At 53.8% G+C, this 12,858-nt stretch overlaps 1 protein-coding gene across 3 annotated transcripts in view; it reads right to left on the bottom strand.

Annotated features, from left to right (window-relative positions):
* Nucleotides 1–12,858, bottom strand: part of PLXND1 (plexin D1) — a 68,798-nt gene that overhangs the window by 24,290 nt on the left and 31,650 nt on the right. For 2 of the 3 annotated variants that reach the window (XM_041459827.1, XM_041459836.1), the window contains exons 11-19: nucleotides 12,090–12,183; nucleotides 9,520–9,683; nucleotides 8,607–8,758; nucleotides 8,361–8,460; nucleotides 5,211–5,350; nucleotides 4,712–4,879; nucleotides 2,783–2,873; nucleotides 2,373–2,648; nucleotides 1,321–1,470 (exon numbers count right to left, since the gene is read on the bottom strand). In XM_041459827.1, the coding sequence (XP_041315761.1) occupies nucleotides 1,321–1,470; nucleotides 2,373–2,648; nucleotides 2,783–2,873; nucleotides 4,712–4,879; nucleotides 5,211–5,350; nucleotides 8,361–8,460; nucleotides 8,607–8,758; nucleotides 9,520–9,683; nucleotides 12,090–12,183 (1,335 nt within the window). The remainder of the gene's footprint in view (nucleotides 1–1,320; nucleotides 1,471–2,372; nucleotides 2,649–2,782; nucleotides 2,874–4,711; nucleotides 4,880–5,210; nucleotides 5,351–8,360; nucleotides 8,461–8,606; nucleotides 8,759–9,519; nucleotides 9,684–12,089; nucleotides 12,184–12,858) is intronic. The other variant, XM_041459845.1, reaches the window with a different exon arrangement.

The raw sequence follows: 12,858 nt of genomic DNA, 5'->3' as shown, positions 1-12,858 counted from the left end.
CTCACCAGCTCAGCCTTTTGCATTTTTCAGAGAAAAAATGCCTCAGCTGCTGTTTAATTCAATGTTTAAACTGTTTGGTCATAAACAAAGATGGGCCTGAATGTCTTGACAAGTGTCTCCTGTGCAGCTGGACAGCTCTACACAAACAACACTCAGTGTGACCCCTGCACGTGCCTGCCCTGTGCCACCAAAGCCATTTCTCATGTGTGACAAAGCAGCGGCCACTCGCGGAAAGGCCGGCAGGCGAGGGCCCAGCCGTGCCTGCAGGTTTAGTAAGGGTGCACAGGTATGAATATAAGCAGATTAATTAGCTGCACTTTCATTGCTGGTGCACTCTGAACACCCTTGTGATATTTAGGGCTGGGTATCACTCTCCTGCTTCCTGGGGACTTGCCGTGGCTGGTTAATGTCACACCAACATTGGCAAAGTCAAAAATTCCTTTTCTTCCACAAAGGAATTCCCCTGTTTCTCAATTCTTACAAAAAAAATTTTCAAAATTACTGTGCTTAAAATTCCTGTTAAGATGACTCAAGAAATCCTGTTACTTCTGCATTTCCATTTTTCCAGTTTGCAACAGAATTTCATACACCTCAGATTGTTTGCAGTACACTGCACAATCCTGTCAGAGAATCGGTAGTGCAGTGTGCCTTTCCCCTGGGCAGCCCAGCTCCGGAGCTCTGCAGCTCCCTCCAGCTCTCCTTGCCCTCCCTGCCCGTGCCTCAGCTCCCACCCATCCCCTGCCAGCACACGGACTGGGAGAGGGTCTCCCACGGAGGTGGAGGCATTTTCTCTGCAGATACAGAGAGCCACGGTCACATCCCTGCATGGCCACGGGCTGTGCGACGTGAGGGAAACTGAAGCAAGCACAGCAGCTCGGTCCAGCCCTCTGGAAAGCAGGACAGTAGCAAAGTGTGGCACATTTGCAGACACAAAGAGAAAGAGCAGCGCAGAGCACGGAACTCTGCAGCGGGACAGCAGCAGCCTTTGGAAGGCCTGAGTGCTGCTGTCGCCCGCCTGGTCCCGCTGCAGGGACCCGGCAGGGCCCCAGCTCGGTGAGGCTGGGCTCTCACGGCCCTTCTGCTGGTGGGGCAGAGCCAACGGCTTAAAGCTGTAAGGAAATCCCCAAACTCATCTCATGAGGAGCAGGAAATCAGCGCAGGTGACAAAACCTCACATGCCTGAGAGCACAGGGGGCAGGGCCATGCCCCGGCCCTGCGGCCTGCTGACCACTGCCCGGCCCTGCGGCCTGCTGACCGCTGCCCGGCCCTGCGGCCTGCTGACCGCTGCCCCGTGCTGCGGGACCCCTGCCCCGCGCTCACCGTCACCGGCAGCTGCCTTTCCGAGGAGCTCAGCGACTCGTTGATGGAGCAGTGGATGACTTTGTCTGAAACGATCTGGATCTCGCACGAGATCAGGCCGATTTTCACCTGGTATTCATTGCTCTCCAGGCCCAGGCTGTCAGGCTCTTTCTAAAGGCAGAAAAAACATCAGGATGTCAGGCTGCAGCATAGCAGTTAGAATTGCAATCGATCTTCCTGCTTTAATTTCCACATTCCCTGCTGGTTTGCAGACCTGGGAAGACTCTCCCCCACCAAGGACATTTTTCCAGCACTCCACAGGAAAGCCAAACCCAGGCCATTCCCCATTTTCCTGTTTCCCATTCTTCACTCAGCATGGGGCATAGGATGAACAAGCCCCTCATGGAACCTGGAAAAATCTGCTTTTGATCGGGCCTGCTGTGCATGGAAGATAAGGATGTAAGCACCCATCTGGGAGGGGGGAAGGATGTACAACGGAGGGGACAGCCAGGGCATGCCCCTGCAAAGCCTGAGAAAGGGGGAGCACATTTCTGGAGCACGTTGCAAACCATTAGGATATCCTGCAGCAAACAATGGCCTTTGAATTACTATTGCTCATTGTCCAGGCCAATCAGCTTCTGCACCCCAACTTCCTTGGGAGCTGAGCTGAATCCAGTAGCCAAAAGAGAAGAATGAATGATCTGTTTCTGCAGGAATAAACACCTATTGTCAGGCCCTTCTGCAGCACCTGCCTGGTTGCAGGCCAGGGCATTGCAGCTCTTTTCCACATGTCCAGTATTTCATTTAGCCCCTTGCTGCAGCACCCTCCCCAGGCAGCTCTCTGGCATCATGCCTCAGAAGGCATCCCCAGACCAGGCTGTGTTTCCTGGGGTGGAGAGATGCAGAAGCTGCAGGCTGAGCCAAAATCACCTGCTCCTGCCTCTCCAGTCCCCATCCACCCCCTTCTCTGTCCTGTGTCTGTGTCCCTGTGCTGGCACTTAGGACTGAGGAGCTGCCCAGGTGGGGCTGGCAGCACACAGAGAGAAGCAGAGCTGTAACAGCCACCCTCTTACGTGTATGACCAGAGTTAAGGGCTCGCCAGGATGGTGCTTGATCCACTTCTCCTTCTTGGCTGTGGAGAACTGGGGGTCAGCGTAGTAGCCCAGGCTGAATTTGCTGACGTGCAGGGCCTCCTCGGGGTACATGTCCTCATCCAGAGCCGCGCGCTCGTCCGTGTACAGGCGCCCGTTGAGGTAGAAATCCACAGGGGCTGGCTTGCTCCCCACAGTGACGTTGGAGGCAGCAGGAGAGGGGCAGGTGATGGCCGTGTCAGAGTGCACCTTACAGCGCTGAAAGCAGCAGGGTGAGCCCGTCACAGCCCACACCACGAGCGCTCCCGGCCCGTCCCGAGGCACGGGCCAGCCTCTGGCAGCAGCCCTGAGCCCTGCTGCACCACCGGGCCAGCCCTGGCCCACACACCCACCGTGTGCTCTCTGCCGATGCCGCGGACAGCCATGGACACGTTCTGCACCAGCCCAAATCCTCTTCCTTCCAGGGTGATGATCCTGCCCCCGCTTTGAGAAGGGAAGAAAGAGAGGGTGACTGCAGGGGACAGTGCAGCAGTGGGATGCGAGGGCTGCATCTTCCTCCTGCCTTTTTCTCAGAGACATTTCCAAGCTGCCTCAGCAGAAAATGTAACCCAACAGCCAAACTTTTCTTCCTACTTAGAGGGGACGTAGGGAGCTACCTACACAGCTACCCCAACATCATGGAAGAAAGGAAGGAAGGAGGAGTAGATGCTCTGGTGGAAAGCAGGGAGCCTCTTCCAGCAGCAGTGAGCTGTCCCCCTTACTCCCACTGTCCAGAAGAGCAGCCTCTGCATGCCAGGGTATGCAGCAGGCATCCTGGCCACTGGCCATGTAAGTGACCTCTGAAGTGATGGCCAGGACACATCCCCTGCCCTGCAGCAACCCACACAGAACTGTGAGACTTGGAGAGGGAAATGTCCCTCATCCTGCATCTCCCAGGAAGTTATGATTTAGATCAAAATGTGAGAATTGCTGTGTTTTGAATCTGCTTGGGGGGAATGCAACACTGTGCAGTCAACCAACAAGAATAATGAGCAGCCCAATGTACACAAGGCAGAGCAACAGCTGGAGAACCATCACCACCCATCTGCACCCTAGACCCACCTTCCCCCTATCACATCTGACTTGTCTGGAGTATTTGCCAGGGAACAGGCAAGACTCACAAGTCCTGTTATCTGAAGAGCACTCCAGGCACAGTGGCTTTGGGCACAAGGCCCCAGGGTTCTCTGAAGCCTGGAATATCACTAGGAAGTCATGATCCAAGTTCCTCACTAGCCTCTCACATCTGCAGACTAGTGTACAATTTTGCATTGGTTTAGATTTTGGTTATATGCATTATTTTATCCATATGGTAAGAGAAATCAGATCCAGCTAAATTTTTACAAAAGTTATTGGCACCTCATGGTCAATAGCCCAGCAATGTGCTGAAGCAGTCAGACTGCACGAGCCATGCCAGAGGCTGGAGAGAGCCTGCAGTTACCATCCCTGCTCTCTGAAATTTGGGAATGGCTCTAAGTACCAAGGAAGCAGACTAAGGTGACTGAGAAATACCCCAGTGGTTTCCTTTGTGACTACAGGCAGGACATTCTTCCCTTGTCTCTTTTTAGACACTGCTCTCGCCACTCAGCAGTTGGAAGCCTGGCTGAGTCATGGCTCTGCCTTTCCCCTAACATTCCCACAGCCTGCGGCCTTGGCATTGTGTTTGGGAACAGAGAGGCAGCTTTGTTCCAAGAGGGTCAGACCACCAGAGCCTGCTCCTGCTCGCCCCTGGGCGTGCTGCCTTCAGCAGTGTCCTGCAGCACTGCCCTCCCAGATTTCCTATCAGCCCTGGGTTTTTCAGGCTCCACAGGTGAGCAGGGTGGTATTTCACCACGGTATTCTAAGGAACAGAAGTCTGAGAACTCCACAGAGATGTGAAACTAAAAGCAACACACTTTAAAAATTAAATACTGTGACCTCAGGGAAAGTTGAAATCCAAAATTACAAAACTCATCTTATCCTCCAGCAGTTTTACTGCCAAGAAAAATCCTCAGGGTGTCATAGAGCCCCCACCTGGGCCTCCCCAAAGTACTCACCAGGTGTGCACATATAGTTACCAAGGCTGACATATATCCACTCGTAAATGCATCAAAACAAGCTATGGACAGTCCTGGTGTGTGAGACCTCTTCTACTCTCATGCTGGGGTTACCCTGGAGCACCCCAAGAGCAGCTAAGGCACTCTCTATACCTGTCCAGCCCAGAGCTGAGCAGCCCCTTTCTCCTGGCAGGACCCTCTCCCCACCCTCTCCCACCTGGAGCTGCCCCAGCTAGGGCAGGATCTCACCTGATCTGGCTCTTTTTGGGGTTGATGTCTGATATAACCGGGTTCTTCTCATACTTGAAAGTGATGTTGTGGCTGGCACAAGACTTGTTCTCGAACTGCACGCAGACCGGCACAGCCGTGGTGAGCTCCACGGCGGGCATGGTGCAGGTGATGGTGCTGTCGGTGCGGCTGCGTGGGGACAGGAGGGGACAGCTGCAGGAGCCGCAGCCTGGTCTGCCTGAGCACCCCGACAGGCAGCTGGCAGCCACAGATGACAAGGAGCCTCCAGCCACATGCCAGCTAGCTGTTCCTCAAGCCAGCTAGCTGTTCCCAGGCCTGCCAAGGGGCAGCTCTCAGCTCTCAGCACCGGCTGCTGGGCCCACTCCAGCAGGGGATGCCAGCATGCAGCGGTGCCCCCGTCAAAACCCTCGCTCTGCCTGGCTTCTTGGGGGACAATACCAACCCTCCTACACTTTGGCTCCCCTCACTACTCCAGTGCCAGCCCCAGCCCTGCTCCCACCTGAGGTCCGTGCACTGCTTGGAGGAGTTGATGAGGACGCGGAGCTCTGAGCCGACATCCAGCCTGCTGCCTCTGATGGTCACTCTTGTTCCTCCTGCCTTCGGGCCATTCAGAGGAGCTATGGACTGCACCACGGGAAGCTAAAAACAAAGGGGAAATCTGTTTTCTAGCCCAGTAAATCTGCAGCTGGATATTCCACACTGTACATGGGAATTGATTCAGAGCTTTGAATAAGTGTCCAGCACTGTGAGGCTCAAACAGCAGCACAGCAAAAGCTTTTGCTGGCAAGGTTTCAGAAAACGAGAAATGATACAAACACTAAGGAGCAAGATCATATAAAACCTCTGTGACTCTCAGTGGTCCCTAAATACTGGCTGTAAATGAAACATGGGGCCAAACGGGAGCCCAGGATCCCACCCTTCCCTTCAGATTTCCAGCAGGAGGTCCAGAGCCAGTAGCAGCACAAGGTCCATCAATAAAAGAAATCTCTCACTCATTCCCTCCCTCACCAACTCAGCCCTTCCAGATCCATGTCCTCCTAAATGCAAGGATAATGTTAAAGCCCCACTGGAGGATGGCCTTGAGATCAGTAAAAAGGCCACCTGGGTTTAGATAATTGAATATCAGACCCCTGCTAAGGAAGCTTCAAATCTGCATCTCTTGAGGCAACAGGAACTGAGGGGGAAGTTACTTTGCCTCTTGCCATTTGCAGCATAAATTAGCATGTATGTTATCTGTGTTTGCAGCCCCTGGAAATCTTCCTGAGATTGATGAGCTGGAGGCTTTGATAACTCACGTGGCTCTGAGCCCTCTTGTCTGCTCACAGGCACCCCAGGAGAGGCTGCTGGCAACATCCCTGCTCCATTTGAGCAGGACAGCCAGGGCAGAGCAAATCATGATCCTGAGAGCCTTCCACAGGGCACTGGTGACTCCCTCTCAGACAGACCCCAGCCCATCCCTTGCTCGTGCAGAGCAGACCCTGGACCCTCGCAGGCGGGCAGCGGAGTGCAGGCTGAGCCTGCTGCTAATGCCTTGCCTGGCAGTCTCTGCCACACAAACCCGTGCATTAACACCTACCCTTGCCCTTGTCCTACATGCAGATGGCTTTGCTCCTCTCCTGCCGTTTCCTCTGTCGGTTCTGACCATCACCCATTTCCACCAGATCCGTTTTGCTAATTTCTATTTCTCTGGTGTCTGCAGGCAGCTGTCTCCTGGCCTTGGCCCTTAACCCACATATTCATAAGTACAGCTACAGCACCAGCAGAGAGGATTATTCCTGTTCCCCAAAGCCCTTCCCCTTAGCCAGAGCCAGGGGCTGCTGCTCTTGGTGCACTGCCAGCACCAATCACCTCCATCGCAGCTTTGGCAAATCCAGCTCATCCATAGCCTGCTATAATGTCCTGAAGAAGCCTCTTCCTCCTCCTCAGTACAATTACAGCTGAATTCTATCTCTTCTAGGCATGTATAATTGGGACTTTGAAAGATGTAGTACACAAACCATATCTGGTATTTCATGAAGTACCTTCTTTGGAAGGGCAGTTCTGAAAGGCTTTTGAACTTTTCCAGGCAAACTGTACCAGTGCCCAAGCTCAGGTCTCACCAAGACTAGCCTTGCATGGTGTGGGCTACTCCATTTGCATGCCAAGAGATGGGAGAGGAGAACCAAGAAAACAAGAGTGTTGCTTGGTCTGCAAACGGTGTGAAAGCTACTTTCAGTGTGACACATCTCCATCACCAGTGTCCCTGCAGTGTCCCTCCCCAACACATGCACAAGGCAGGGCACTCCCTCATATCTGCTCCCAGATTTGCAAAGACAAACAGAGACAGACAGAGGGACAGCAGTTTTCTACTGTGCCACCCAAGCAGGAACGGCTCCTGTCCCACTCCAGGGAGCAGCCTGCTCCCTAAGCTTGCCTAGGAGCTGCTGGAACAGGGCTGCCATGGACCCAGGCTGAAGTCAGGCCCTGGCTTTGTTCAGCATTGCTGCTGCCACAGGTGTTTCCTGAGAGGCTTTTCCTCGCATGTTAAGAGCTGGTGAAGGAGCTGCCCAGCCCTGTTCCACTCTCCAGGCCCTCTCCCCCCTCTCAGCCAGCACGGGGGACGTGCCAGCTCAGCACACACATCCTGAGAATCCCCAGACCAAGGGGGGCGTGTTAGGATGTGAACCTGGACACCTGGAAACTGTGGAAATGGGATCTGGGAACTCCTGCTGAGCCTGGCCTGGCTGTGCCATCACCTCACCAGCCTCTCCCCATGCTGGGTGCTGGGGTGTGCCATGCCTGTGCTGGCTGCATGCTGTCAGCTCCCTGAACTAAACACCCAATTTGTCATTGGCTTCAGGGTGGGAGAATCACACTCCATGATCTGCCCCAAATTCCTCACAATGGCCACCAGGAATCAAAGTGTTTTCTGGGGCTCCAAGTCTCCTCCCAGGCCAGCAACTTGCAGCACAGACTGTCCTGCCCCAGCTGAAGCTGCAGTGGAGGCTCAAAGGCTCCAAGCACTCCACGTGCCCTCAGCACCCACCCAGCATGGCTGTCCATGAACGCTGTCCAAGAAGAAGGCTCATGTAGGGAAGAGAAAAGTACATGGATTTCTCTCCAGGTTTATAGAGATGAAAGCTATCTTTGTGAAACAGCACAGCACAAAGTTGTAAAGGGCTTTTCATTGCACAATGACATGGGGTTAGCTTCAGTCTAATCCCTACACACTATTTCATGCAAAAACTAATACAATCTCTGCAGCAAAAATATCAGTTCTAAACAATGTGAGTTTATGGAATGTAACTTATGCAGCAAAAAGAGACTTCACAAGTCTCAAAAAATCTCACAGGTTGTAGCAAGACTTCAGCAAAAGAGGTAGAAGAAAACCGAGTTCCTTTTTATAGCAGGAGAATTGTGAATAGAGCTGGAATGAGACAGACCCCTGCAGGAGCTGAGTCTGGGAGCGTGGCTGTGCTGCCAGCATCCTGCTGTGGTCCTGCCACACCTCCCACAGGTAACCACAGGTGAGGTGACACCTCAGCAGCTCCGTAGGGACCCCAACATGTAGCTGTAGATCTTGTTTCTCAGCCAGCTAGGGAAGGCGTGGGGAGCTGCACACCCACTTTAAGGGGCACGGGGATCACCACAGAACACGCAGGAGACTCACCACGTAGGAGTACCGTTCCCTGGACCTCCCTTCCCGGCTCACGTTAACCGTGACCACGTCCGAAAACGCCTCCGGAGCCTCTCCGGTCTGGCACACGACTCTGCGGATGGATGAGGAGAATGGCAGCAGTGCCAGCGGCGAAGGCAGCAGCAGCTGGCCTCTGCCTGGCCACAGGGACAGGGAGGGACAGGCGTGAGCCAGGGCCATGCAGGGGTCGCGGTCCCTCCTCCCCAGCGCCCAGCTCACGTCTCAGAGACGACGTATCTGCCGGGCAGCGGGGCGCAGCGCACGCCGCCCACCCGCACGGCGCCCGCGATGTCGCTGAAGCGGCGGCCCAGGTTCCTCCCGCGGATGGTCAGCAGCGTGCCCCCCTCCAGGGGCCCGCGCAGCGGCTCGATCTGCAGCACCAAGGGGCAGGGCACAAAGTCAGAGCAGCACAGGATCCCAGAATGGTTTGGGTTGGAAGAGACCTCAAAGATCATCTATGATTCATGCGGCTGGCAGGGACGCCTCCCACTAGACCAGGTCAGGGGAGAACCAGGAGCTTCTGCCCTTCATCCCTGAGCCAGTCCCGGTGCCCAAGCACCACCTGAGCCCTGTGAAGCAGAGAGAATCACTCCTCACACTCCTGCTTGCCCCGTGCACCCAACACCAGAGTCTCCTTGCTCTGGCTTGGCAGAGGAGAAACCATCACACTTCTGTGCTGTGTTGGGCGGTGGGGTTTAGTCAAGGATCACTGCAGCTGCAAACACATCTGGGAAGAAACATGCTTTCTTCCACAGACCAGCTTTGAACCCACTCCCACACCACTGGTTTCACCTGACAGCTGCTGCCCCCAGCGCTGTGAGGGGACAGAGTACTGGTCATGACAACATCCCAGTGCTGCGAGAGGACAGCACTGGCCATGACTGTGCTGCTGGTGTTTTTCCCTCTAACATGATGAAGCCTGGATCCTGTCACTAGCAAGATGTCCTTGGCACCAGGTGACTTGACAGCACAGCCAGTCAGTGAATAATTCAGCGCTGGACCCCGTCCTGTGCCAGGGACAATGTGCAGATCCTCCTCTGCTGCAGGCAGCATGGTGCAGCCAGCCCAGCCCCTGGCACACGCCCGCCCCACGCCGCGCTGCGAGCACCCTCCGTGCTGCACTGGGTCTCACCTTGCGGATCTCAGGCGGTGGGCAGACTTCAGAGACCTGCGGGGGCTCGGTTTGCAGCCTGCAGCTGGAGCTGCTCTCGCTCCAGAGGCAGCGGTGGCCCAGGTCCTCCCTCCCCAAGCACTGGGAGCAGTCGGCACTGCCGGTCGCGCAGTTGTACACCTCCACTGAGCCACCAGAGACAACAGACAGCATGAGCTCCAGGCCTGAGGCTCTCGCAGCTTTGCTTAGCCTAAGGCAATCCAGCACACGCGGCCCCCCGCTCCCACCACCTGCCCGCTGCGTTAATCCCAGGAAAAGCTGAAATCCAGCGGACGAGCAGAGCAGTCTGCGCACACAGCGGGACTGGGCAGCACCTGGCTGCCATCCTGCAGATTTCCCAGACGGCCTGGGCGCTTGTTCACACTACAATATAATTTAGCACATTCTTTTCCTTTTTCTCCCCGTTGAAAAACAAGCAACACCCAAACTTGGAACCTTTTGTCAATTAATGCTACGTGTTTCCAACTCAGCATCCACATGGGAAGCTGCTTGGCAAAGTTGGCTCCATCCTGCCAGGAAAGCAATCGCATTGCTTCCACACTGACAAAAAATGGGGTAGTTTGTGCTTTGTGCAGTGTTTACAGTTCTTTCCTTCCCCCTGTGACCACAGACCCCTTTCATTGACTTCTGCTCCCTTAACAGATCTGCTCAGCTCAGCTTCCATATGTTTTTCTTATACTGCCTTCACATCTCCATTAGCTGGTGCCCTGGGTTACATTTCCTCTCCAGCCTCAAGACTTCTGCCACTGAAGTGTGGGGATCCATGGAGGTAACAGTGAGAAATGCACAGGAAATATGGTTTCACACCCTTTTCCCCACAGGAGACTTTGCAGGAGCACATAAAACGCAGAAACAGACACATTTGGCACTTCTGCTCAGAGGAGCATCTTAAGGCACTTCCTGAGAAACTAATGAGTCCCTCAGCCTCAATGCTCTGCTGTGCTGTGCTAATGAAACTTCATCAACACCAACACTCTGCCTGTGCCATGCTAACAAAACATCACTGGTACTGAGGGTCTCTCCTATTCTCCACAAAAAAAAAGCTTATTCCATGTCATCTGCAGTCCCCCCCAGGAGTTACACTGGGTGGTTTTCCAACCAGTAGCAGAGCTTGTGTTCCTTCAATGGACTATCAAAACAGAATGCACAATTAAAGCTAATAAGCATTGAAATAATAAACAATAACATCAGTAATTTCATTAAAGACATTTTAAAAGATGCCCACGTTTGTCTAGCAGATCTCTGATGCAAGGCAGTCTCTAATGTGACTCACACCAGCCTGAGCAAAGCGAGGAGGAGCCAGAGCAGCATAACAGTCCCGTGGGAACTCCAAATATTCCGGCCAATTCCAATGGATGCAAACATGGCCTATGTAAACGAGCTCCTTCTCCATGCAGGAGGAGGGGAATTCCACCACGCTTTTTCTGCTGTGGTTCCTGCTCCCAGCACCACCCACACAGAGAACTGAGTCTTCTACACAGCCAAAACCCCATGTCCCACCCCCCTCCTCAGGGTTACCACTGTATTGCAAAATTATGCCCTCTTCTTTCTGCAGAGAAACCAGATCTCATGCCTGCCCATGCTGGCATTTCCAGGTATTTTCACGTTGCAAGATAATCCTCCTCCATTCACAGGGGTTTATCAAGGGGAAAACTTTCTGTCCTGGTCACTGGCTGTTGGTGCTCGTGAATTTCTCCCTGCCACAGTTGTCCTCCAAAGGAAAGCTCTCTTTGGGCTCTCCTCCTCTGCACCTCAGATAAATCAGCCCCTTCTGCCACAGCTGCTGACACTGTTGAGAGGCAGAGGAGCTCGGGAATGCTGCCTCCAGCCAGAGCCCCCGGCAAGGGGCACCCCCAAACCTCCAGCCACGCCGAGTGCGGCAGCTGCTGTGCCAGCCCGGCTCCGTGGCCACCCCCTGGGCTTGTCCTGCCTGGCTGCCATGTCTGCCTGACTCATTTCGAGTCTCACTGCCTGCCTTCCTCAGTCTGCTGATGTAGCAAGGGCTTTTTTGGGAATCCAGCCATTCTTCGCAGAGACAGGGAACAGGCCAGGGGTGAAATGTGCTTACACATTTTATTCCTTCTCAGCAGAGGAAGCTAAAAGAAGGACTCAATTTTCAGAGCATGTGGAATCTTGACGCCATGCTCCTGTGAGAGCCGAGGGAAGAGCCCTGCCCCATCCCTTCTCTCCCCGGGAGGAATTCCTCTCTAGCCCACATCCCGGCTGTGACTGAGAGCACCAGGTAACCTGAGCCATGCACGGCTGGCAGCTGAGACCTGAGCTGCACTTCTGGGCAGGGCTTGACTTTGGCTGGCTGTAACAGGGATGTGTGGGTGCCAGTCTGGGCTCTGGGCTCACGTTCATGGGGGTGACTCTGGGTAAATATGTTTTTCGCATGTGCCTGAGAGAAGGAACTGCGCTGTGCTCACTGGAGCCATGGTCTCTCTCCTGCAGCCATAAACTCTGCCCAGGTTTGAGAGTCATTCAAGCCAACCAGATGAGAGAAGCATAAAAATATTTTCAACTCAGACCTGTCATCATCTCTGGACTGTCGATAAATCTGTCTGGTTTGTCCTTCAGCTGGAGGTTCACTGGGAAGCGATGGCTTTTCTCTGATGTGTGGAGCTGCACACAAAAAATAAACAAAAACTTATGAAATTTAGTAAAAAGGAGCTTACATACACACACACACCCCCCATGGATTGACCTCTCTTGTGAAGCTTCTTTGACCACTGCTCCTCCAGACACAAGGGTCTTATCCTTAGCAGAAGAAGTGGGACAGCTGTTTTGTTTTAATCATTTTGCTGAAGCCCCAGTAAAGGGCACCAGGACACAGTGCATATCACGGTGAGCACAGAGCCCTGGGTTGCTGCTATTTTTAGCAGAAATGGACAGGAACACGAGCAGCCTGGACTGTCTGCACATTCTCAGTGTGGGGCTGTGATACAGGTGACGTGATGGGAAAGTGCTCTTCTCCAGCTTCCACTTGCAATGCTCCTACTGGTGAAAGCCCAAATGTTTGCTGCATTTTGCAGGTGCAGTTTGCCCTCCAACAACCACACACTGCTTTCCAGTGAGCATCACAGCATTTCCTCAGGCCAAATCCTTGCTCAAAATAAAAGCTACAAAAACAGCAATCCTGAAAGGTGGCCAAATTTTTTGTCTGAACTAAACTCTTCCTATTTAGAAAGGTAAACAAGCAGCTCTTTCCCAAGCCCCAGGGGAGCAGGGGCCAAAGCCATTGCAGATCCCCACGGAGCTGGGGACACAGCACTGGGGACACTTGTGTGCCCTGCCAGC

This window comes from Pyrgilauda ruficollis, unplaced genomic scaffold (assembly GCF_017590135.1).
Source record: "Pyrgilauda ruficollis isolate IOZ18807 unplaced genomic scaffold, ASM1759013v1 scaffold10, whole genome shotgun sequence".
NCBI classification, from domain to species: Eukaryota; Metazoa; Chordata; class Aves; order Passeriformes; family Passeridae; genus Pyrgilauda; species Pyrgilauda ruficollis.
Note: the sequence above shows the minus strand (reverse complement) of the source record. Positions and strands in the feature narration are given on the sequence as shown.